Source organism: Gracilinanus agilis, chromosome 2, assembly GCF_016433145.1.
Source record: "Gracilinanus agilis isolate LMUSP501 chromosome 2, AgileGrace, whole genome shotgun sequence".
NCBI classification, from domain to species: domain Eukaryota; kingdom Metazoa; phylum Chordata; class Mammalia; order Didelphimorphia; family Didelphidae; genus Gracilinanus; species Gracilinanus agilis.
This window is the reverse complement of record NC_058131.1, coordinates 83,724,670-83,750,960: the sequence shown is the minus strand read 5'-3', so window position 1 is coordinate 83,750,960 and position 26,291 is coordinate 83,724,670. Positions and strand designations below refer to the sequence as shown.

The 26,291-nt window shown below is 33.8% G+C and overlaps 1 protein-coding gene across 3 annotated transcripts in view; it reads left to right on the top strand.

Moving 5' to 3' along the window:
- ATL2 (atlastin GTPase 2) overlaps window positions 1-25,826 on the top strand; it is a 72,470-nt gene extending 46,644 nt beyond the window's left edge. Inside the window, exons 2-14 of one of the 3 annotated variants that reach the window (XM_044663263.1) lie at window positions 3,307-3,551; window positions 8,040-8,174; window positions 9,098-9,202; window positions 10,661-10,711; window positions 11,033-11,089; window positions 13,084-13,176; window positions 16,368-16,506; window positions 17,418-17,545; window positions 19,124-19,180; window positions 20,416-20,487; window positions 21,278-21,709; window positions 23,319-23,333; window positions 23,432-24,020. In XM_044663263.1, the coding sequence (XP_044519198.1) occupies window positions 3,307-3,551; window positions 8,040-8,174; window positions 9,098-9,202; window positions 10,661-10,711; window positions 11,033-11,089; window positions 13,084-13,176; window positions 16,368-16,506; window positions 17,418-17,545; window positions 19,124-19,180; window positions 20,416-20,487; window positions 21,278-21,709; window positions 23,319-23,333; window positions 23,432-23,539 (1,637 nt within the window). In that variant the 3' untranslated portion in view covers window positions 23,540-24,020. Of the gene's footprint in view, window positions 1-3,306; window positions 3,552-8,039; window positions 8,175-9,097; window positions 9,203-10,660; window positions 10,712-11,032; window positions 11,090-13,083; window positions 13,177-16,367; window positions 16,507-17,417; window positions 17,546-19,123; window positions 19,181-20,415; window positions 20,488-21,277; window positions 21,710-23,318; window positions 23,334-23,431 lie in introns of all 3 variants that reach the window. The other 2 variants (XM_044663261.1, XM_044663262.1) reach the window with 2 other exon arrangements.
- Window positions 25,827-26,291: the final 465 nt, after the last annotated feature.

The following is a 26,291-nucleotide window of genomic DNA, read 5'->3' as shown; positions in this document are numbered from 1 at the left end:
TATAGATGTTGTAGAACTAAGTTGGATAGTTAACTCCTTCTCCCCCTACTTCCTTGTTCTGCAACAGTCTAAACACGAAGTGATCTTTTCCTTTTTGTAATTTCCACCCATTGTTCCTTACCCCTTCTCTTCTGGACCAAGCAGAATAAATCAGTTCTTCATCTTAAAATATGCCAGAAGACTGCTATCATGTTCTCCAGGTTAATCTCATCTCCTTCAACAGTTTTCTTATGACTTATCATTGCTATTAAACCCTTCATCATTCTGACTGCCTTTTTTGTAGTAGTGTTATCAGAAGGGGCTGAAGATCTTGAGTGGACAGGGACATTCTCTCAGAGGGTGGGAGAACTGGTTTCATTCTACCCTTCTTGAGTCGCCAGTGGTGAAATTTGTTTCTATTAAGTTACTGTTCAGTACTTGCCAAATCCTGGCTTTGCAGCCAGCATCATCCCTTTAGGGAGGACAGAATTCTTAAGTTCTTTATTTTGACAATGTGGTTATAATATATAATGTGGTTATAATATATATGTGTATATCTATATCTATATCTATAATATGATATATATCATAGATACATATCATATTATACATATATAATATAATGTGGTTATAAAAAAATAAATTTTTTTCCTGGATCAGTTCAGTTCACTCAGCATCAGTTCCTCCAAGTCTTCCCAGGTTTTTGTGACACTATTCTTTTCACCAGTTCTTAAAGCAAAAAAGTCTTCTTCTCCAGTGGTATTTCATAGTTTGTTTAGCCATTCATCAGTCAATAGGCACTTCCTGAATTTGTAGTTTTTGCCAACACAAAAATAGCTGCTGTGAGTTTTTTTATACAAATGTGGATCCATTTTTATGCTTCATACTTCTTGATCATAAATTATATTGCTAGCCCTCTCTGCCTTCTGTTCAGGTACTTTGACATTACTGAACACTTTCCTAGATAGTTTCCTTACTGTGTTGCTGAAAATGTATGCCACATATACAAATTTTCATTTATTCACACATAAACTTAGAAGCAGAATTTTCCAACCAATTAAAAAATACTCCAAATGGAGAGTTCTCATGCATTTGAACCTATTTAAAAAAATATAAAAATGCAAAAACTTTCTGATTAGTTTGCGAACAACTGATGACTACCAGCGGAGGCAAACATTTACTAATTAAAAAAACAAATATAATTTACTGAATTGTAGCCAATAATGTACTTCTTCCATTGTTACCTACTTATCTCTGTGAGGTGGCTTTCCTAGGTTAGACAACTATTAAAATCAAATATTGAAATAAAGTTAATTTAGAATGGAACTTCAAATCTCTGTATCTCAAACTGTTAAACCAAGATTTAAAAAAAGTTTTAATTGGATTGTTTTTTAAAAATATTAACACTTCATTTTAATGAGTATAAAAAGATCTTTTGGTTCTGTTACAAATATAGTAAAGCATAATTCTAAAATGTCTTTATTTTTTTACACCCATTAATACCAATTTCTGTGCATTTTATAATGTTTATAATACATTATAGTATATCTTATTTAATAAATATACCATTTTTGAGACTATATGCTCAGATTTTTTAAAAGCTTGAGAACCACTGCTCAGAGTCCCCAGCTTATCAATACTTTTCCTCCTATATGTTTAGCATTGATTGAGTAGCAGTTAGGGAATCCTAAAGGATCCAGAATTTGATTTGAAGGTTCTTAAGTTGTTTTTTTTTTTAATTAATTTTGATATCTTTAGTTTTTGCTTTAACTGTAACTACATCCTCATTTCTTCCCCTCCTTAGTGAACTATCCTCTATAACAGACCAAAAAACAAATAATCCTTGGAATCCTATAAAAATATCCAGCTGTGTGTGTCCTACATATATGTATATGTGTGTATATATGGTCTCTTTAGATACATATAATACATATGTAATACCACTGCAAAGATTCTTCAACTTTTTCTTTTCTGGGGCAGAGCTTACTCTTTTCTTTATTTAAAGATATGTTATTTTCCCAATTACACAAAATAACAATTTTCAACATACATTTTCTGAAATTATAAGATCCAAATTATTTCCCTCCATCTTCTCCCTCCCTTCTCTTGGAGATGGTAAGCAATTTGATCTGGGTATTATCATGCAGAACATGCTTACATATTCATTGTTGTGCAAAGCCAACCCCCCCCCCCCCCCCCAAATAAAACTGTAGATAAACTAATGTGAAAGATTATATGCTTTGGTCTGCATCTGACTCCCAAAAGTTCTTTCTCTTGAGGTGGATAGCATTTTTTGTCACAAAGTCCCTCAGGTTTGAATCATGTAACCATGTTAAATTTTCTAAAAAATAAATATTATTAAATGTTAAAAAAACAAACAAAAAAAACCCAAAGTCCCTCAGGTTTTCCCCAGAGCATTGTATTGCTGAGAGAATCTTAAGTCTTTCCTAGTTGATTACCATATAATAATGTTGTTAGTGTGTACAATTTTCTTCTGATTCTGCTTATTTCATTCTGCATCAATTCATGTAGATCTTTCCAGCTTTTTCTGAAATCATTCTGCTCATCATTTCTTATAGCACATTAGTATTCCATCACCATATATACCACAATTTGTTTAGCCATTTCTCAAATGATTAACATCCCTTAATTTTCACATTTTTGCCACCATTTTAAACATAAATTTAAAAAATGCCACCAGCTGCTATAAATATTTTTGTATAATTTCTCCCTTTTTAATAATATCTTTGGGATAAAGACCCAGGAGTGGTATTATAGGATAAAAGAGTATGCATAGTTTTATAGCCCTTTGGGCATAATTCTTTTTGCTCCAGAATATAAAAGTCTTCTGGCTGTAATTCATTTTTCAGATAAATTTCAGATTTACTTTATGTCACTCTGCTTGATTATGTATTTCAATCAAATAGCAAATTTCAGCCAGATTGATCTTTGTATTTCTTTGTTAATGCCATTTCATTTCTCGTATCTCTAATTGTTCATAGGGAGACTACCATACCAGGAATATCATCGCATTTGACCCCTCTACCTCTTGGACTACTACTTAGCTCCTATTACTGCTCATAGTGTAATTTCTTTCTTGATTCTCTTTTGAACCTTTTTATCAACGTGAGCATATTTGCCCATTTGAGTTTTTGTCATATGCCCCCAGTAGAATGTAAGGATGCAAGATGCTATGTTACTTTCACATAAAGTCTTATTTCAAGAAATTGCAGTTGACATTGTAGCTACGCTTCAATAGTGAGTCTGTGGGTAGGTTATTTTAATTAATATAAGAGAGTAAAAGTGTCATTCTCTCTTTTTTCTCAGGTGAAGATTATGAAGATGATGATCTGATAAACTCAGATGAGGCTATGAAGAAACCCTGTCCAGTACAGATTGTTCTTGCTCATGAAGATGACCACAATTTTGAGCTTGATGAAGAGGCATTGGAGCAAATTTTGTTACAAGAGCATATACGTGATCTTAATATTGTAGTGGTGTCTGTGGCAGGAGCTTTCCGTAAAGGGAAATCATTCTTACTGGATTTCATGCTGAGATATATGTATAACAAGGTAAATAATGTTTCTTTACTTTAAAAATAAATTTCCCCATGCATTATAGAATGGTATATAAAAAATAGTCTTTTCATGTTTTTATTTTACAATTAAATAATTTGTATTCTAATAAGTTCTTCCTTTCCTTAATTTCATCAATTATTTTCTTAAGCACACATGATCTTTATACTCTTGAAAACACATTACATTATTGTTCACAACTGGAAAATTCCACATTAGGAATGGGAGGTCTGAATTTTCTTGTTTGTAAAATCAGGGAGTTGAATACTAGGCCAATGTTTCTGAATCTGCAATCTATAGAAAACATTTTTTAGAAAGTTTATTAACAAAAGTTTTTACTTTTCCAAAAATTTAAATTTAAATGACTCCCTTCCCAATAAGTTCAATCATTCTACACCACTATAGTTTTACAGTGGTTAGTCCATGGTAGAGGAATAAAATATAAATATATTTTGCTGATTTGTACTATAGTTCTGGGTTGGGGAATACTGGACAGAATATCTAAGGTTTATTTCTCCCCTTTAAAATCTTAAGATTCCGAATTTTGAGCTTAATCATTGTTTTATATTAAAGTCAAACTGGTAAGTAGTTGAAATAATGGAATATAATTAGTATTGCTTTTATATAGTTAAACTCAATATTTCTGTGGTTTATGTTAGAGACTGGGGGAACTAAGTAAATCTGAAATGTATTACAAATAATACTTCTGTGAATATTTTTATATATTTTTTCTTGCTGTCATTAAACTTCTTGGAGTATAAATTATACCCAGCAGTGGAATTGGCCAAAGGGTATAAACAATTTCATAACATTTCTTGCCTGATTGCAAATAGTTTTCCGAAGCTTTGGACCAGATCTTCCAGCAGTGATTTAACTGGCCTTAAGGTTATTGTGCCATGTGTGGCCAATTATTCATATAGGTTAATAGGGAAACTCCCTCCTCTTGAATTGAGAATATTTGTTGTAGAATCTTATCACTCATATAGAGAAAATATAATCATCAAAAACAGGAGAGTATTTTGAAGATTATTAGAAATTATTAGAAATAATTATTTGAGGTAACTGTATCATGCTAGTAAGATGCTAACTTTTTAGAAAACCAGTTCTACTGAATAGGTAGCAAGATGATCAGGTATAGTATAGAGCAGTGGTTCCCAAACTTTTTGTTTCCAGAAAAAATATTACTCAGTGCTCCTGGAAATTAATTTTTAAAAAATTTTAATAGCAATTAATAGGAAAGATAAGTGCACCTGTGGCCATCACCGGGCAGTGATGCTTTAGTAATATTTTTTCTGGAAAGGGGGCAGTAGGCCAAAAAAGTTTGGGAAGCACTGGTATAGAGCTTTAGGCCCAGTAAGGAAGGCCTAAGTTCAAATGTGGCTCTGTGACCATGGGCAAATCACCTAATGTCTGTCTCATCTGTAAAATAAGAATAATAAGCACCTACTTGGCAGGATTGTTATGAACATCAAATGAGACTATATTTGTGATATACTTGCACAGGATGTGGCATTATAGTGGGCAGTTTTAATAAATATTTACTTCAATTAAGTTAATAAGTGCTTACTCTCTTCTCCTTTCCTTTGAATAAAATATGGAATAGATCTGTGCTTTCTATTGAATAATAGTCCTTATTATGAAGAGCTGCCTTTTCTTTAATAAAAGAATTTTAGGAAATTTTTTTTGGACCTTTTCAAGAGGTAACTTTTAAGTAACTTGGAAAAGATTAAGACTGAAAATTGTTTTCCTAATTCTCTATTTTGCTCTTTGATCTATTCATTATAATATTTGATAATTACTAATCGAGCTTTGTAATGCAAATCAGGAGCTTTGTTTATTAATCCGCAATGGAATTAAAGCGGTTATATTGAACCAATTTTATGGTATATCACTCTGTATAGTTGTTTTAGTTAGGCAAAAGTTAATAACTAAAAATAATTGTAGATGTTCATAGTAGAGCTTATAGATCAAGACGGTATGCTAATTAGGATGGCAGTTTAGGAAGTCTGAGAGAAGTAAAATCATTTTGACTTTTTAACTCCTGTACTCAATTAAGTTAGATTCCTTGACATTTAAGTATATGGATTACATAAGAGTATGAAACAGATAAAATGCAAAAATCCATAGAAACCTATAGGTAAAGGTAAGCATTTTAATAATAAAAATATTTTACATTTATACAGTGCAAAGCATTTTAGATATATAATTTCTTTTTATCTCTCAAAACAAACAGCCTTGGGAGATAGGTGTTATTACTACTTCCATTTTGCAGGGGAGCAAATTGAATGGGAAGAGAAGGGGAGATGGGAAGGAAATGGCATTTATTAAATGACTCCTGTGTGCCAGGCACTGTCAGGTGCTTCACAAATAGGATCTCATTTAATCCTCAAAATCCCTGTTATGATCTCCATTTTGCAGATGGGGATAACTCAGGCACACAGAGTTAAGTGAGTTATCCAGGGTCAAACAGTAAATATCTGAAGCTTGATCTGGTCTTCTTGATCCCAGGCTCTATTCACTGCCCTTCCTAGCAGTGTAGATGGGAGGATGGGAAGGAATGGGGAATTGTTTTGTTAAATAGATTTGAATAACTGTTCTTTTAAAAGCATCCTGAGATTTACCAAAAAATTTTTTGTTTATGTCAATGAAATTTCTAACTGTATCATAGATTTTCCCTTAAAATGTAACCAACTCTAGTGATGGGTATCCACTTTGTAGACATTTTTTCCTAAACATAAAAACTGCTACCAAAAATATTTTTATACACATGAGACATCTCCTTATACTTTGACCTCACTGAGCGTATATGTCCAAAAAATGTGATCTCTCAAGTCAAAGGATGACTTCTAGATAGTTCCAAGTTGTTTTCCAGAACTATTGGATCAGAATAAAACGTTAATTTAATACCTGTCTTCCCATAGTCCCTTATTTGCCATCTTTGTCAATTTGAGGTGAATTCTCAAACTTGTTTTCATTTTCATTTCTCTTCTTTATTAATATGAGAGAGGTAGTTTTTCTACCTGCCATTATTAAAATTACATAGTTATTGCTAGTAGACTTTTATTATGGTGATGATGATGTCAGATGATCATTACTGGGCAAGTTAGATGGTTGCTCTGGACCTCAGTTTCCTTATTTGTAAAATGAAAGAATTCATTCCTCCTTTGATTCTCATTTTCTATTCATTTAAAAAAAAGTCTGGTCCTTGCAATTAAGTTAAAACTCTCAAAACAGCAAAGTAAGAGTAGGTCTCTTCCCATCCCTCCATTCCTTTTAAGGAAGAATACTTATATTTATGAGACCCTATTAATCAAGAATATGATCTTTTGAGTTGGGACATTTTGTACTACAGTGATATGTTATAGAATCATAAATGTATACTGGAAGGGAATTCAAAGACCATCTAGTTTGACTCCCTCATTTTACAGGTGAAGAATTTAAAGATGAGATGTTAAGTACTTGCCATGGTCACACAGATAGCACATTCCAGGTGGTAGGATTTGAACCCATTAGTTCTGACTATAAAGCCAATGTGCTTTTCACTGCATGTTTGTCCTATAAAGTTCTTATTCTCATTTTGGTGTTCTTTCAATAAGTAAGCATTGAAATTAGAAGCCAAGAGAGTTAATAACAAATACAAAGATGTCTGATTACAAAGCAGTCCATGTCCTTGATTACTTTAAAATCCCATAGGAGAGACAGTATTGTGTGTAGGTTTGTAAAGTGAAATTTTCAGATAAATGATGCTCATCCATGGAAATGACAATTGAAAAACATTATGTATATCCTTTAAAGAAATATGTTTATGTTATTTTTCTTTAGGAGAATATTGAAAATAATTTGGCCTTCTTTGTCATTCATTTCGCATTATAAACATCACATATATTTATTCTGTGATGTGGTAATGTTGGCCTTGTGCATTGAGTTGTGAAGCATTGCTGACCGATTGCTCTAAGCTGCTGTGTTTCTAATTTGTTTTCTTTTTTTTCCCGAGTTTTTCTCTCATTTGATTTGTTATTATTTATTTCTGTGTGTGCTTGTCTCTAGTAACTTTCCCCTTTCCTTTTTTCTTAAGTCCTCTAGAGACTAGGGAACCACATAACTTAATAGAATTCTTTCTAAAGCAAGGTTAAATAAACTTTGGATGAAGGACAGTTTTGAATGGCTGCCTCAGTGGACAAATGAGGAACTAATAAGCAGGAGGGAAAATTACATCAGAGGGGTGTGTGTTTGTGTGTTTTCCCATTTTTGGTTTTCTTTTTAGCTTGAGGATCTGCATAAATGAAATATTACTTCTATTTTCTTATTTAATTTCTACCATTTTGAATATCCCAGCAGTTGTTTTTTTTTTTTAATGAATACTATTTTAAAGAAAGTAAGACTGTGAAGTTATTTTAGAATAGCATTTTCCTGAACAAAAACTAAAAAATGGTGGTGTTTGGAATACTTTATTTCAATATATAAACTTATGCTTTATTTCAATAGAATTCCTCTAGCTGGATTGGTGGAAACAATGAACCATTGACAGGCTTTACATGGAGAGGTGGATGTGAGAGAGAAACAACTGGCATTCAGGTCTGGAATGACGTATTTGTAATTGATAGGCCAGATGGAACAAAGGTAAGTTTTCCTTCCCTCTTTTCTTCCCTTCTCCCCCTTGCCTCAAGTCTTCTCAAAACTCATCTTTTAGTTGAAGTTGAAGTTTTCTCTGTGACATCTGATTCATTTTCATATTCCTAATACCTTGTCTGAAGTGTAAGATTCAGGTGTGTAAGATGGTCTAGTCTAATTCATCTCTCTGTCCTTTGCTGTTACTTGGCTTTTTTCAAGGATGTAATTGAAGGACATTTTATCCTGTAATGACAGGATCATTTCTTACTTCTTCTTCCTGTCCCTTCTTTGCCTTACCTATGATTCTTTTCTTTCCTGAAGATCACTTACCAAACCCTTGTAGTAAGGAGAATGGAGAAGTTTCTTGGTAGTCAGAAGGGAAGGGGGTCAACAGAGAGTTGTGTAGCAGTCACAGGCCATGGAAGGGAGAGGGGAAGTTGGGGCACCTGTGCTAAAGAATGCTTTTTTTGTAGTAGTGAAATGTGCAGAGACACCTGCCAATACTGGGAAGACATATTCTCTGGCATTCTTTTCCTCTTCTATAGTAACCTGGACTGATACTCTTATTTCCCTTTCCCAGAGACTAAAGGGAGAAGTGGCAGAGTTATTTCTTGAGCCATACTTTTGTGGCAGACAACCCAAAAATCTCCTTGTTCCCATGAGAGGCTGTTAATTGTTAAGCAGTAACTTTAGAAACTCAGTTTCTTGTTTCAGGCTCATTGCTGCTTTGTAATTACTTCTTTAATGTGGTCCAAATAGGTGCAAAAAGCATTGAGCTAATGACGGAAAAACAAATTTATTGAAAACAAAATTGTTAACAAGGACCCTGAATGTGACTGTTGGCATATAGTTAGTTATGTGAGCCTTAAGGAGACTATTGTTGATGGCCAGTGCATTTGTTGGGCATGCTAATTTTTTTCTTTACTTCATAGGTTGCTGTACTGCTAATGGATACCCAAGGTGCCTTTGATAGCCAATCGACTATCAAAGATTGTGCAACTGTATTTGCTTTGAGCACTATGACAAGTTCTGTTCAGGTGAGTCACAAGAATTATGTAGGATATTCAAACTAGACAACCCTAACACATTTTAATTATTTTCCACATTCAAACTGGAAATGGTTAAACTTAGAGAAATCTCAGTCTCTGTCTCTCTACCTCTCTTGTCTGTCTCTGTCTCTGTCTCTGTCTCTGTCTCTCTCTCCCTCCCTCCCTCCAGATTTGAGGCTAAGACCTTTTGTTTCTAGGCCTGGCTTTCAATCCACTGAGCCACCTAGCTGCCCCCATTGCTTTTCTCTTTATCTGAAATTTCTAAGGCATTGTCTTCCATCTACAGCTGTGCCTTTTTTCTTTGATATTTTGACTCTAGCTAATACTGTAGTTGGAATGATATAGTGAATGCAATGTTGGACTTGGCGTCAGGAAGACTTGAATTCAAATTTAGATCTGACCTCAAGTACTAGCCATGCAGTCCCAATCTCACTGCTTAAGTTTTCCCATTTGTACAGTGGGGATTAAAATAGTGGTTTCCTCACAAGGTTGTTGTGAAGCTTAAATGAAATAATATATGTAAAATACTGTGCAGATCTTAAAGGAGTGGGCAGCTGTCAGCTATTATTATATTTTTTCATTTTATTTTCCTAAGAGCATACCACATCCTAACTCAGATTGGTAATAATAGTTTTGGTGCTTCCTTGCCAGGCTTGTCAGACTCTGCTCAGTGGCTTTAACTGATGAAGAAGCTATTCTCTAAAAGTTAGACCCTGTCCAGCTAGGGATTTGCTAGCCTGTCATGGTGCCTAGCACATAGTAGGTACTTAATAACTGTTTATGGATTGATTCCTTTGTCTGAATCTGTAGTTGAATTGCCTGGTTGGTCTGCCTTTTATCCTGCTCTTGGAGAAAATTAACTAAGATAATGAGAACTGAATAATCAAGACTTGTCATAAGACTGGAGATGATTACTGTAATTACCCAAATAAATGGAAAGAATGAGTTCAGATTCTTAGCTTGTCTTTTGATGCCCTCCAGAATCTGGTGCCATCATACCTTTTCAGTCTTATTTACTATTATGTTTGGTCTTCACTTTAGCTCTAGTAACAGAAATCTTTTCAAAACATCGTGGGAAGGATACAAGCTCATGACTTATTGCAGCTGGTTGCTAAAAAGCCAGGAAAATAAGATTCTTGGTTATTGGAGAAACAGATGAACTTCACTGAAAGGGAGGGATAAAGGAAAAGCTAGTACTGATACTATATAGGAATTGCTGTGCTTTAAATTATTATTGTTGTTGTTGTTGTTGTTAAAGTTGATGTTTGTACCACAGAAATACTAGACTTTTTAAAATAAGAAAAGACCTTTGATATCTTCATTTCGTTGGTTATAAAATGAAAAAGCTTATATGCTGTGGTATAAAAATTATAGCTAGTATTCCATTTAAAATGATAAATGTAAATCTTACAGTCTTATGTAAAGATTTATTATTTTTCTTAACAGGTATATAACTTATCTCAGAATATCCAAGAAGATGATCTTCAGCATTTACAAGTATGTATGTTGAGGAATTCATGATAAATGGCTTTTGCTAGAATATTTCATCTTCATATCTTCTTGGAAAATCTTAACGCCCAGTCCACCAATTTAACTGTAATAATATTGAGAGTTGTGAGAAACCAGTTCGTAGGCTCTTTATCAGGATAGTCTTTGTTACATAAAAACTTTTAGAAAAACTTTATATTTGATTGCTTTTTATGTTCTGTTTGAGATATGTTTAATTCCTGATAAAAAAAATAGACTATTTAATCAGTGTCATATCACACCCTCTTCCTATCTTCCTGTGTCATTAATTTTAATAGCCTGATTTAATAGTTGTTTACAGAGTATGGAAGACTAGCAATGGAAGAAATCTACCAGAAACCATTTCAGGTAAATTTTTTTTTTTAAACCCTTGTACTTCGGTGTATTGTCTCCTAGGTGGAAGAGTGATAAGGGTGGGCAATGGGGGTCAAGTGACTTGCCCAGGGTCACACAGCTGGGAAGTGGCTGAGGCCGGGTTTGAACCTAGGACCTCCTGTCTCTAGGCCTGACTCTCACTCCACTGAGCTACCCAGCTGCCCCCTCTCAGGTAAATTTTTAAAAGTTATTCTATCTCAGTATGAAGAGTTTCAAATTAGCTTGAATCTTTTAGAGAATTTATTTTAAATTCTTTGGATTTTAAAATTCAGATTTTAGTAGTGTATCCTATGGAACCAATAGTTGAATTTTTGGCAAATACCACTTAACCAGGCCTTTCTGGGTTAGTCATAAGACAAAAGTAAGCATAGAAAAGGAAAGAAGGTATCTGGGTTTTTTTTCCTCAGTAATTTTTTCACATTTTCCAAAGATTTGGTTACTTTTCCTTCATATAGGGCTGTGGCTCTGTTTTTACCCCCACCCCCCTTCCCAAACAAACAAACAAACAAACAAAAAACTTTGAACTCACTCCTCATGTATAAACTGTAGTGCGACTATAATTTTTGGCTTGGGTAAATTTTGTCCCTTTTTATTTTGGTTTAATGCTTATCCTTGTAGCTGGATTCCTGGGTTCGTGAGAGTAAAATTAGATTTAAAATGCTTTTTAGTATAGTTTGTTTCCTCTGGAGAAGGCCCTTAGTAGTGAAAGGAATACAAGTACTGTCATTTTAGCTATGATTACTTTTTCATATGTTTTGTTTGTAATAGCATCTAAGTATTTGGGCATCACAAAATATTTAATCTACTACCCTCTTTTTAGATAAGGAAAAAGATTCAGTCAGTAAACTTCTCTGTTTAATTTGACTCTTGACTGAGAGACAGTTGTAGACAGTAAGATTATTTGTTTCACCATATTTCGTTTGCTTATTAATTTTTGATGATGATAATGATTCTGTTTTTGCTTGGTTTGCGTTGACTACATTTTGGAAATAACTGGCTAGGATAAAGGTTACAGTCTCGTGTATATGGGTCGACATAATGTTATTGAATTGACCATATGTCAGATTATTATTTTGACCTCTATTAATACCATATGAGGTAGAAAAGTACACAGGGCTCGTTTTTTGAGCTCCTGATCTCAGCTACTTTGCGTATTGACTGTGTAACCTTCAGCACAAACCACTTTACCTAGTTCTTCATCTATAAAATGAATGAGTTGTATAAAGGGATCTCTAAAATAGCTCTAAAATTCAGTAGTTTTATTTTCTAACCAGTACAGAGTTAATATAGTTGATTTATCTTATTCTTCTGGAATGAGGATTTTGCTAATGTACAGTATTATGATCAAATCATGTGTTTTTTCACAATCTTATGATTTTTAAAAATTGTTTTTATATACTCCTGGATAGTGGTAAGGCCCAATGAACTGTCTTTGATATCATTTAAACTTTTAGTTTGATAATGGCTGTGAGTGGGATGCTGATATTCCTGAATTGTATACATAAATGTATGCACAACAATATAGACACATGTTGTCCTGTCATTTCAGTCATGTCTGACTCTGTAACCCCATTTCGGGTTTGCTTGGCAGGGATTCTAGAGTGGTTTGACATTTCCTTCTCCAGCTCATTTTATAGATGAGGAAACTAAGGCAAATAGGAAGTGACTTGTCCAGGGTCATATAACTAGTAAGTGTCTGAAGCCAGATTTTAACTTGGGAAGATGAGTTTTCCCAACTCTAGGACCAATACTCTGTTCACTCTGCCATCTAGTTGCCACTACACACATATATATTATATATTATATTTAGTGTGCATGTGTATGCATCAAGAGAAGATCAGAAGTAGGGACTATATCATTGTTTCTAGTTAAGGTAATTTAGAGGATATGGGGAAATTCATTAAAGTGATAGTAAATATAATCATCTTTGTGTGCTTGTAAGATGATCACATTTTGTTTTTCTGTAGACATTAATGTTCTTGATTCGAGATTGGAGTTATCCATATGAACATTCATATGGCTTGGAAGGAGGAAAACAGTTCCTTGAAAAAAGATTACAGGTAAGTCTCAGGTTAGAGAATGAAGAATATTGCAAATAACCCTACAAATAATATAAGTAATTTGTGTGTATTAACCAGAACAATAAAATAACCATGGTAAAAAAAATTTCAGCAGGTAAAGGGTAGTCCTATTTATATAAAATGCATAAAGTATTTGGGAGTCAGTCATTTAACTAAAGCACATTCAGTATTATATAGATTAAATGACAGAATGCTCCTTGTAGAAATAAAGAACAGTTTAAATATCTGGGGGAATAAATAAATATCCAGTTCTCAAAGCTAAGTTATACCAATAAAAAAAGTGACATTACTACAAAAGTTAATTTATGGATTTAATTCTATACCAGTCAGACTACCAAAAGGATACTTCATCAAGCTACAATAAGTACATAAAGATCAAGCTACATAAAATTATATTAGAGGAATTAAAGATTTAGACTCAAGGGAAATGATGGGGGGAGGGGGGAGGGGGGGAGGGAGGCAGCAGCACATCCAGACCTCAAACTATTTTTATTTAGAACAATCAGAATCTTTTGGAACTAGTTAAAAAACTGAAAAGTGTATCAATAAGCAGAAATAGTGAAACTCATTAACTCAGTGTTTGATAGATCCCAAAACATAAATTACCCAGGAAAGCGCTCCCTATTTGATAAAAATTGCTGGGAAAACTGGAAAACAGTTTGGCAGAAATAAGGTTGAGGTGAACATTGGCATCTTATCCTGTATTCCATAATAAATTAAAAATGGCTAGCTCATACCATAAAATAATTAGAAAAATATCCTATTCCTTTCTGTATGGATAAGGGATGAATTATTTTTTTTCCTTAAACCCTTACCTTCCATCTTAGAATCAAAGCCAGAAGAGCAGTTAAGGGCATATACCTTAGGTCAGTGATGGGCAACCTTTTGAGCTTGATGTGTCAGAATTCACCAGAAAACCGAGCATAACTCGGATGGTGTGTCACTTTGAGAAAAAAACCACAATTTCGTGATATTTATAGTTTAACAAAAATGTATAATTGTAATATATAACTGTATTTAGTAAACCAAAATAGGTAAATTAATATAGGTAGAATTGTCGTCTATAGTGCACAGAGTGTCTACACTACACCACAGCAAATGTTTCATCCTTGGCACGTGGCCCTGTACTTCTCTGTATGCGGCCATGTGTCATGAAAAATGGCTATGCATGTCAGTGGTTTGCCATCACCGCCTTAGGGCAAGGCATTGACCATTGTATAGAAGGGCTTCATTTGTGCTAAAGAATTTATTTATTTAAAAAACCCCCCATACCTTCCATCTTAGAATCAAAACCAAGTATTGATTCCAAGGCAGACGAGCAATAAGGGCTAGTAACTTGCCCAGTGTCATACAACTAGGAAGTGTCCAAGGTCAAATTTGAACCTAGTACCTCCCATCTTTAGACCTGGCTCTCAATTCACTGAGCCACCCTGTTGCCCCTTTGTGTTAAAGTATTTAGAATGACACTTTCTGTGGTAACAAAAACTGAAAAAGTAAATGTCCATTGATTAAATGGTAGCTAAACAAATTTTGATACATGAATATAATGAACTGCTACTGTGTTGTAAAAATTATGATTGTGATGAATACAGAGAAGACTGGAAAGACTAATGTGAACAGATCAAAGATGAAGTGAGCAGAACCAGGAAAACATGTACGCTGCTGCAGTAGTATAAATAGAAAGAACCACCACCACCAAACTATCAGAACGGAATGTTGTAAAATTAAAAATTATATTTGGTCCCAAAGAGGAGATGAGAGAAAATAACCCTCCTTTATCCCTTGCAGAGATTGGGGTCCACCGATTTATAAAGTTGCACCTAATCTTTTTTGATGTTCTTATTGTTTTTGTTAAAAAATTTTTCTTCTTTTTCTGTCTACAATCTTTGTTATAGATGATTATCTGGCAGTGGAGGGATACAGAGTAAAATCTAAGTGATAGTTTTTTATTCTTTTTGGTTTTTCTATTTTAGAAAATAACTATGGGATTTTATTTTTAAAAATAGAGAAAGGAACAGAGGTTTCCTTGGATGGAAAACTGGATGTTTAGTTATTGAATCTTAAAGCTCTTAGATGGGATCCTTAGAGATGTTCTAATCAGTCCTAATTTTACACAAGAAACTAAGGATCAGTGAAGAGGTGAATTTCTTGTCCACTATATTAGTTTTTCAGTTGGAACTAAAATAATAGCATTGTGTCAGGAGTCGGGACACCAGAATTTTAGTTTAGAGAAACAGAATTTCACCTTTTGAGTCCATTTTATATTCAGATTGATTGAAATACTATGTTTAGCTGGGAAAAGAGAAGACTTGGGAAGGTGGTAGCTGTCTTCAAGTATTTTAAGGGTTATCATGTGGCTTCCTACAAATGGGTTCTTCTTTGAAGTCTTCAAATAGAAGCAATCACTTTGACTAGATGGCTGGTGAGGTCTCTTCTACTTCTCAAATTTGATTCTGTGAATTAGAATTCAGGTCTCTTGAGACATCCTTCCAGCTCCCTGTCGGTAAAGTAAAACAAATATCTGCAGTACAATCTTTTTCATAATTTACCTTGAGACACACCTAAGATGCTCACAGACCTCTCGCCTTAAGTGCCACAGTGATAGAGAGGAGTGGGACTGATGGAGGAGGAAGAGGAGGTAGCAGTTGCTTTTTTGATGGAGGTAGAGGGGAGCATCTGGAGGCTGAAAGCAAGAAGTGGTAAGAGGCAGTGCGTCTGCTGAGCGAGAGGCACTGTGATAGGCATACCCCAGTGGAGAGTGTTGAGTTGGTAGCACAGCTAATTATGGTGGGACATCAACTCCCAGATGGCAGAGAGGGAGCAGATAGAGTGAAAAAGAACCTGGAAAGATTGAGTCCAACCATCTCCATTTACAGATGCAGAAGCATTCACTTGACCTAGGTCACCCAAGTAGTAAGTCACTTGGAATTGACCCCCAATCTAGCATTTCCTCCTCTCTTCCCCTTTGAATTTGGGTACTCATGAACTTATGTAAAACTTACTTTTAAAAAAGGAAGGACTATATTAAGTGGAATCTGAAAAATGCCTTTACAGATTTTCTTATTTTCCATAGTGTCATTGTTGGTATTTAACCATGTTTGTTTAAAAAAATAATAATACATTTCCCTGAAGTTTATATCTTTATATTGTTTTCTTCTTTCCTATAACAGGTAAAGCAAAACCAACATGAAGAGCTGCAGAATGTAAGGAAGCATATTCATAATTGTTTCTCTAACCTCGGTTGTTTCTTGTTGCCACATCCTGGACTTAAAGTTGCAACCAATCCAAGTTTTGATGGGAGATTGACTGGTAGGTATTTTTCATTCTTGTTTATGTGAAAATATTGTTGGTGCCAGTTTTTAAAATAAGTGTTAGATTTTATGAGGTCACTGGGATAGATTGATATACATGCTTTACTGTTCATTTTTCGGTTTTAATGCATTTTTAAAAGGTGGTTACCATGTTCCTTATTGTGTCAAGTTGTTGAAAATGGAATTTTGCCACAAAAGCATTAACTTTTTATGTTAGTAGCAAAATTTTGAAAGGTTGGTTGTGTATACTAATTTCCAAGCTTTAAAGCAATATACTAAGAAATCCTAATGTACTAACTGATGTAGTTTGGAGTCTTCCCTTTTTGTTTGAGAAGATAGTTTAGTTCCTTTGTGGAAATAAATGGGGAAGGGTTGATTAAGATATTAAGTAACTAATTCAGGAGGACCAAGATAAAAACCAAAACACAAACATTTGAAAATAGCCAAAACAAAACACCAACAATTTTTTATCCTATACACTGCCTGCAATGAGACTTTTGACTCATAGCTTATTCTAATCCCCTTCATTCATTTCTCATTGATTAAGCCCCTACTATTTGCCAAGCATGACACTAGACACTAGATTTCATACACAAAACAGTTCCTGTCTTGTAGGAGCTTACATTGTTTTGAGACATCATTTTCAATAGGGAAAGTGTTTTTAATGTTGGGTCAGGTACCTGGGATAACTAGCTGTGTCAGTCCACACACTGAGTAAAAATGATGCCCTGTAAAAAATTATGTGATCTCCTAAGAAAGGGGAAAAAAAACTTCTCAATGTAAAGGAGGTATGTGATTTCTATATTGCTTTTCTATACTAAGAAACCTAATGCAATTTTATAGCCGATAGGGATTGAAATCTATTTCTTTTGTGACTAACTTAGTGTTGACTAATTCCATCTCTACTAGATATTGATGAAGACTTTAAAAAAGAGCTTCGCAATCTGGTTCCGTTACTGCTTGCCCCTGAAAATTTGGTAGAAAAAGAGATAAGTGGATCCAAAGTGACTTGTAGAGATCTTGTAGAATACTTTAAGGTAGGCAAACTCTGTTATATTTAAAACCATTAAGATATAATTTCCTAAATTAGAAGTGATAGCTCATGGGTTTTGATGTTCTATGTAGACGTATAAGAGGATTTGTTCTTATAGCAGCAACAAGGAAGATTTAAAGTATATTCTCTACCTTTTACTATTTTTTAGTTTTTAGGACATTTTGAAAGAACTTGTAATTGTGATGAATTGGCTTCATTTCCTGCAAGATTTTATTTTCTTGCATAATTTTCCTGCCTTTTATTCTAAGATTTGAAATGGGATTGGTGAGTGGGAGATAAGAATAAGAACAATGACATTCATGTTACTCTAACTAGCATTTATGAAACATGTTTAGGATTGGGGGTTAATTCCCTATCTTTGGTCATTGGGAAGAATTCTTAGCAGTTCTGACTATTCGCTAAGAGCAGTTGAAGTTTAAGTAATGGCAAAGTACCTTTGTGGCTAGTACTAAAAGCACATTTCATTCCTCTTTAGCTATTCTTTTCTGTCCTTCAGTGTTAGGATTACCGCTGCTACTGAGAATGTGGTAGAATAAATAATGTAATGGAAAATCAGTTTTGCATCAATTATTCAAAATTAGGAGTAGGGGTATGGGAAAAGAAAGTTGTTATTTTTTGATCTAACCCCAGCTCCTTTTCTAATAACTTTTGGTTTAGATGTTGATTTAGTTTGTTTTTTATTTCTTTTTAGGTGTGATTTAGTTGTAAAGCTTTTATGTCTGAATATTTATGCATATGAAATAAGATAGTCTTGACAGTCATTTAGATGAAGTGAAGGGGTGGGGTGGGCAGACGGCCCCAAATCTGCTCCTTCTCTCTTTCTAGCCAAAAATTGGAGATTGGACTTTCCCTTGAGATGGAATGTGATGAAAGATACTGGCCATCATATGATCTTGAATTTTAAAACTTTCATTGACTAAATTCTGCATAGACTTGTGAGGGTATGAGTAAATTATAGTTGAAAGCAGATATAATTAAGCAATTTTTTATTTATATCTTTTGTCCTCCATCATCTGCATTTCTCTCTTTCCCTACTCCATCTCTGAGAAATCTCTTTTAATAAACACTTTTTGAAAGTTGAGTAAAACTAACATGGGAAAAAATTGCTACATGCATTATTCTGCACCCTTACACCTTTTCCTTGCAAAAAACGGAGAGGAAGGTACCTTTTCATATCTCTTCTTTGGGGCCAAAATTTGGTCATTAATTTTGAAGCATTCAATTTGGAAGGTTTTTTTCCATCTCGTAGTTATTCTGTATGTTGTTTTCCAGGTTTTATATAAGCAGACCATATTTAAGATATATGGAAATGTTTCAGTTCAAATATTTCCTATATTCTTTTAAATTTAATTTGCCTTATATTTAATCACTATTCAAAAAGGGGGCAGATTGGTAGTGTTGTGAAACCAATATATGATTTTTCTTTGTGATAATTCATATGCTCTACTTGGTGATGAAAACAATTTTTGAATGATCTTGTATATCATTATTTTAAATTTTGTTTTGTTATTTGAATCAGATTTTAATAATAACCAAATAATGAAGATTTATTTGCTTTTAGGCTTACATAAAAATCTATCAAGGAGAGGAACTTCCACATCCTAAATCTATGCTTCAGGTACTTTATTTTATTTTGTTATACTTGAGGTAGAAAAACCAGCTTAACACAGAAAGTTATGCTGAGGCTATGAAAAAATTACATGATTTTAAAAATTGATGACTACTTTAAAAGATGAATCAAAACTCATCTTGGATATGGTAATTTTGAAAGTGTTTTGAACTACAAATATATCCTGGCTTAGATTAGAAGAATTAGTTCAGAAGGGCTAAATTAATTCCTTATGTTATAGGAGGAAAAAAAAATCTTCTTTTTAGCTTATCTGAGTTATCAAGTTTTTTTTTTTATCCATTGGTTAATGATAATATAAGTGTCTGAACTAAACTTTCTTTTTCTTGAAGTAAAAACCAAATGGATTTCTAGTTCTATCAATCTTTTGGAATGTAATTTTTTTCTGTAAATGTGATGATTTGGCATTTATTTTGTAAGAGGACAAAAATGCTATTTTCTTTTAGGAAAAGTTTGATTAAGAATTCTTTTAGGATTTGCTGCTTTGGACAACCTATTAGTTTTACAGCATAGCAGGCACATTTCCCCCTAAAACATGAAATTTATTTTTATGGATTGGAGTATATCTTTACTTTTACATAGATTATGTGACTACATTTTTAATTTTAAATGGACTATGTGATTAGAGAAATGTTTATTATTAATTCTTTGAATGCCAATGTTTCATTTTTAACCCTATTCTGCTACCCCAACTTACTTTAGGGTCATTTCTAGCTATAACTATTTGGCATATAGTCAAGGCACTTTAAATATTAGAATCAAAGGATTTAGATCTGGGGGACAAAATCAGTCTTCTAATCGGCTCCCTCTCATTTTACAAGGAAATTTGAAGTTAGAAAGTGATTGTTCAGGAACTCACTGGTAGCAAGTAGCAGAGTTGGGATTTGGGCCCAGATTTTCTGAGCTTTTCCCTACATTATTCCATGCTTTTACCTTATATATGTAAATAATGTAATTTGCATGTAAATATATAAATAAATGTAATTACGAGAGAATATAGTTACTGCCCTTCCTGTCCTTTTACCTTCCCATCCTCCCTAAGGAAAAAAAAATTGCTTAAGGCAAATAGAGCTAATTTTTGGATCAGATGAGTCTTTGAATTTATTACTACTGTTTCTCTTCTTGGAAAAATGATTGTTTATAATTTTTTGTGGCTTAGTTTGAAGATTAATGTTAGATATCAAGTATGTTCTTCATTAATAGAAGGTGATTTTTTTTTTAAATAGGCAACAGCTGAAGCTAACAATCTTGCTGCAGTAGCAGGAGCAAGGGACAGCTATAGCAAAAACATGGAGCAGGTTGGTAATTGTGTAAATTTGTATCAGTTTGTGATATATGTCTATTATCATGACATCTGTATTCTTGTCCCCTTCCTCATTCTCATTTTTGGAAATAAATTGTTTTACAAGGGTTAATGTTCCTTATAAAACAGAAAAGAAGCCTGGTAGTAGGTCATAAAACATATAGATAAAATGTTTTTTTTTTTAAATGATTTAGAATGCTCTTAATAATGGCCTCTGACAAATAAGTAAGCTTAAGGCTCAGAGTAGTTTCTAAAATCAATTGTAAATTGAAGATACATTGGGTAGTGTGTTTATTGTACTTTTACCATGCATCTTCCTAGCAGTTTTCAGTGCCTCTTCCATTCATTTGTGTTAGTCAATCTTTTTTAAGTGCCTACTACATTCTAGACACTGGGAATTCAAAGATTAAAAATGAAGCTGTCACTTCCTCCAAGGATAATGTTTTATCAAGGACACTGTATGTAGGAGAAGGCAGAATGAAGGTGACCCAGAGTAGAGGAAGTAATTTGGCTTTCTTATGTGTCAGGTCTGTTTGTATAAGGATGATACTATAGTATTGGAAGTTTCAAGTGGTTTTATTCTATTGGGAAGGGAAATGACTTGGTGTACCTCTTTGGCTTAAACCTTTCAGGTGAAGCACATCACTTAACTCCCATTTCTATACTGAGCTATTAAGAACTTGGGCCTTGCATAGTTCTGTCTGTAATTATAAGAATTAAAGTTAAGCATGCTTTAGAAAATGTTATTTCTGGAAGGTAATTGTATTCCTCTTTTATTTAAATAGGTATGTGGTGGAGATAAGCCTTACATTGCACCTTCGGATTTAGAGAAAAAACACTTGGATTTCAAAGAGGTGGCTGTCAAACAGTTCTGTGCTGTGAAAAAAATGGGAGGAGATGAGTTCTGCCGTCGTTATCAGGACCAGCTTGAAGCTGAGATCGAAGAAACCTATGCAAATTTTGTAAAGCACAATGATGGCAAAAACATCTTCTATGCTGCTCGTACACCTGCCACACTGTTTGCGGTCATGTTTGCTATGTATATAATCTCAGGACTGACTGGCTTCATCGGCCTGAACTCGATAGCCGTCTTGTGTAATCTGATAATGGGTTTAGCACTGACATCCCTTTGTACTTGGGCATATGTTAAATACTCTGGGGAATTCAGAGAAATTGGAACAATGATTGATCAAATTGCTGAAACACTATGGGAACAGGTTGGTATCTATCTTTTAGTTTTTCATTGACTAATTTATCCTTCCCATCTTGACATTTTTCTTCTCCATTCTTTGAATAGCTACTCTCTCCCTTGTATCAATTCTCATCCTCTCTGGGCCTCTATTGCCGTCTTTGTATAATGAGGGGGTTGTACTCGATGATGTCTAAGGTTTCTTTCACCTCTGTGGAATGTATTGAAGTCATGCTCTGTTGAGTGGATTTAAAAATCACCATGTCAATATGTCGTATAGATATGAGAGATTAATTTTCAAAATCACAATAATTACAAAAGCTTGGCTATGCCAAAACTGACACCTTGGGATAGATTGCTAAAGCTTTTTCTTAGGGTTGGTTGTTGCAGAGATGGTCAATTCAACAAAAAATGTTCAGTTCAGTTTAAATGAATTGGGATTATTTATGATGAGTTCTTTGGATTATGAAATCCCTCAATAGTAATACAATCAGTGAAGACTTAAAGAGGGAAGACAAATAGGTTTGGGATTCATAACTAACATTTTTGAAAAGGGCTGCTTACCAATATGAGCAAAAATTAAAATTAAATAGTGGACATATCTGCAACCAAAGTGACAAAATTGCTTACCAAGAACATAAGGTTGACAGACTGAAGTACTTCGAAGAAAAAATCCTAGATTCATTGTGTACTGGACCTGAGAAGCTGTTAACTTATTCCTATGACATGGGAAGACAAACCCACTGGAAACCAGAAGGACTTATTTCTGGATTTTGCTTTTTGGTGTTTGGTATGGTCAGAGTCAAACTTCACTAACACTAAGCAGTTAATGGGTTGGAGCAGCTCTGTCTGTATCTAGCACTTATTTGCTGACATTGCATGTAGTATACAGATATGAAAAATGATCACCTTGGAATATTTGAACACTATCAGAAGAAAAAAATAAAGCTGCTCTTGTGAACAGTAGAGTAATTATTTTCAGTTTGCATTTCTGTAGTCTAGTGAGATATTTACTCTTTCTAAAGCTATAATTCTTATTGAATCTCCATGTTTCTGCTTTAAAACTTTTTAAGAAAGTAATTCTATCTTAATGCTTTCCTTCTCCAATTTATCTTGTAAAAATGCTTTCTTCTTTCTTTCCACTGCAATCCACCCATAAGAATGATGACTCATTCACTTAATTTTTGAAATAACATTGTTTGTAGTTGGCTAAAGACTTCATATATGCATCGACTTAAATTCTGCTCTCCTGAAAATTCTCTAATAATTCCATAACATTTTTGTTATCTTGCTAACAAATTGATTGAAAGACAAAACCTTTGATTTGTTCCTTAATTGATTTTTGTAATAAGTATATCATCTCTCCCTCTCTTGTCCCAGTTGCCTTTTATTATTTTACATTACGAGTATATTTTAGTTTTTCAGGTTCTTGTTTTAAAAATTATCTACTTACTGTGCAGCATTAATTCTAGAATTTTGTGTCACTGAAACAGCCAAGTGAAAATGGTCTATAGTATATAAAATTATTTTCACATTAGTTTGAATTGCACTGATTCCTACTATTCAGAGGACAAAACCTCTGTGTTGTTATTGACTTTATCTAAATATTTTTGCCTTTCTCTTTTCTTTTGCCTCAGAGGAGTCCCAGGAAGGTGAGAAACCTACCAAGTCTCAAATTTCTTAGTCTTAAACTCTGTCAACTTCAGGTCAATCTGACGCCATTTTCCTAACCACTCACTCCATGTTTTAGGTGTTTTCCAAACTGTTTGAAGTTATTAGACGTCGAATGATTCATCGTGCTCTTTCGTCAGCACAGCGACAGAGACTGTCATCCAACAATAACAAGAAGAAAAATTAGACAGTATTTTTAACTTTTCTGTATATGAAGTGTTCACATTTACACATGTAGGACAATAAGCAGGACCGTCTGGGCCGGTCTGCATAAAATGCTGTAAACATACCAGATTGATGCTGCATATAGGGTATGGAATTGCACATACATCTCATAGGAACTATAAAATGGTTTGAATTCAGTGACATACCATATAGGAAGAAAATAATTTCTATTTTTCTTTGTAAAGTGACTAAATACATTATTTGCAGCTTATTCTTTTGAAACTTTTTAGTTTAGTTTTCCATATTCTTGGTTACTTTGCTCATTACTTTGAATTGAATTTTAAAATATTTTTATATGTAACTTTTTTTTTTTTACCTTATGGCTTTTTGTTTTGTTTTGCACATTTCTCATACCACAGGTATTGAAGCCCCTGGGTGATAATTTGATGGAGGAAAACATAAGGCAGTCTGTATCAAACTCTATCAAAGCAGGCCTGACTGACCAGGTGTCTCATCATGCCCGATTAAAGACAGACTGACAGTTCATCTCCTCTTCAACTCTGCTCTCCGTCCTTTTTCATGCTTGCTGTACAATGAGAACTCAAATAAACCAAAGTTTACAATCCACTATAGAAGTAGTTTAGTATAACTGGCTCCACAGATTGTTGCCACAGAGTGTGAAATTGCTTGTTGGTTTTAAGTATTCTCTTCTTCACTTGCTTCCAAGACACCAGTTAGTGCCATGGAGACTGAGAGAGGAGCATTCTTTTATCACGCACATTCGTGCCATGTTTAATTCTTAATTAATTTAATCTGCAGTCTCTGGCTTGTTAGAAAAAGTCATCGTCTGTAAAGGATGTATCAGGGAAATATTTTGAGAAATCAAGTGAATCTTTTAACAGAATGTAAACATACAGTGTCCCGTTGAGATTTTAATTTCTGGAATAGCTGTGAATCAGAGTCAGTTTGAGATGGTAGTGACAACTGGCACCAGGAAATTCTCTATTGAGCCACGACATTAAAAATATAGATTGCTTTACTGCCATCAGTACCAGTGTTACACAAAGTGCATGTTTCATCAGATCTTCACAGAAATGACATGACTTAACCTTTGTCACTAAGGAAGTGATTTTGGAGTGTACATTTGTCTTGCCTTCTTAAATTCCATAAACTTGCCCTAAAAGGAGATGCATAACTGGGAAACGAAACTGTCTTTTCTGCAGTTTAGCCTTTGTGTACATAAAATATGCCATTAATTTTATTGGGGGAGAAATTCCATCCAAAAATGTTGCCTACAGCTATGAGTTAGGATTGTCTGTACAGTGTGTAGCTTTTATTTTCTAAAATCACAGATAGGGCATGTATATGAACTATAAATATATAAATACAATTTTGTATTAAAAGTTTTGTAGTATATGGCAAAATCTGGTTCTGTAGTAGGCTAAATAAGTATGGTTTATGTAAAGGAATGTTTGTGGCTCATGTAAATGTGTGAATGCATAAACAATTTGGAGTTTTTGATATATTTGTGATATTTACCTGCCTTGAGCACCGCAATTTCACTCCCTCCTTGCCCCTCTCCATGGGAATTCAGTGAGAATGTTTGTTGTGAAACTTTGTCTTCCGTTGCATTTTAAAGTTATTTCCTGTAATTTATTTTCAGTACATAATTAAAAATTGGTTATATATGTATGTATATACACACATATTTCATATGTATGTATATATGTATATAGATAATATGAAACGTGATTCTTTTTTAAGGAACTCTTCAAATATATATTCCCCAACAGAAACCATGTTTGTTTATACTAAATGAGCATGAGCAGGAAATGCCCAAATGACAGCTCCTTTGGTACTATACCTTGCAATGAAGCTATGTTTGTGAAAGTATAGTTAATTCTTCCATGTCTGTCTCTGTTAGAAGGGAAAAAAAAAATCTCTGTCTAGGTGTAATTGTGGGGTTTTGTTTTTGTTGGTGTTTGTTTTCATTTTGGGGATATAAGTTAAGGCTGATATTCTACAATGACCTGCACTTGTGAAAGCACATAGCTTATTCTCCAAGTGAAAATGGAAGTTCCATTTTGAATTTTGAAACACACTTTGATTTTGTATCTTTTTTTCTCCTTGGGATTTTGTTTTCATTATGGATTGTATCTATTTCTATCCATTAAATTGATACCAACTCACCTATTTTCAATCAAAAAGAATCCACTTGAAGTTTGTATGTTTCCTTTTATCACCCTGTTTAATGAAGCTATGGATTGTTTATGAATAGAAAAATAAAAAGTTGGCTGTGTCATAGCAAAGCTTCTGAAATTGAAGACTGCATTTCACATGTTTCCAACCAAGAGAGTGATAAAACCCAGACCACTTCATTTTTTTTTTTAAAGTAGTTAGTGCTTTTAGCATTTCATGATAAGGAAGCATGGTAGTGTGGAAAGAGTGTTAACTTTGAGTCAGAGATCTTGGTTCAAGCCCTCCCTCCCCTACTTTAACCTGTGTGACCATGCGCAAGGAGGGATACATAACAACTTGGTCTGAGCTTTTGATTTCTCATCTGTGAAAAAAGATCTATCACCTACCTCAGAAGGGTTACAAGGAGCAAATTTATGTAAACTGCTTTATAAAGTCTGGTATGAGCTAGAATCTATTACTGAATGGAATTGAGAGTAATTTAATTCTATAAAAGACATCTAGAGAAATTTTTCCTTTGATCAGTAAAAGACTTTGACCCTCATTAAATAAATAAATTGGTAAGAAAACAAAGCAAA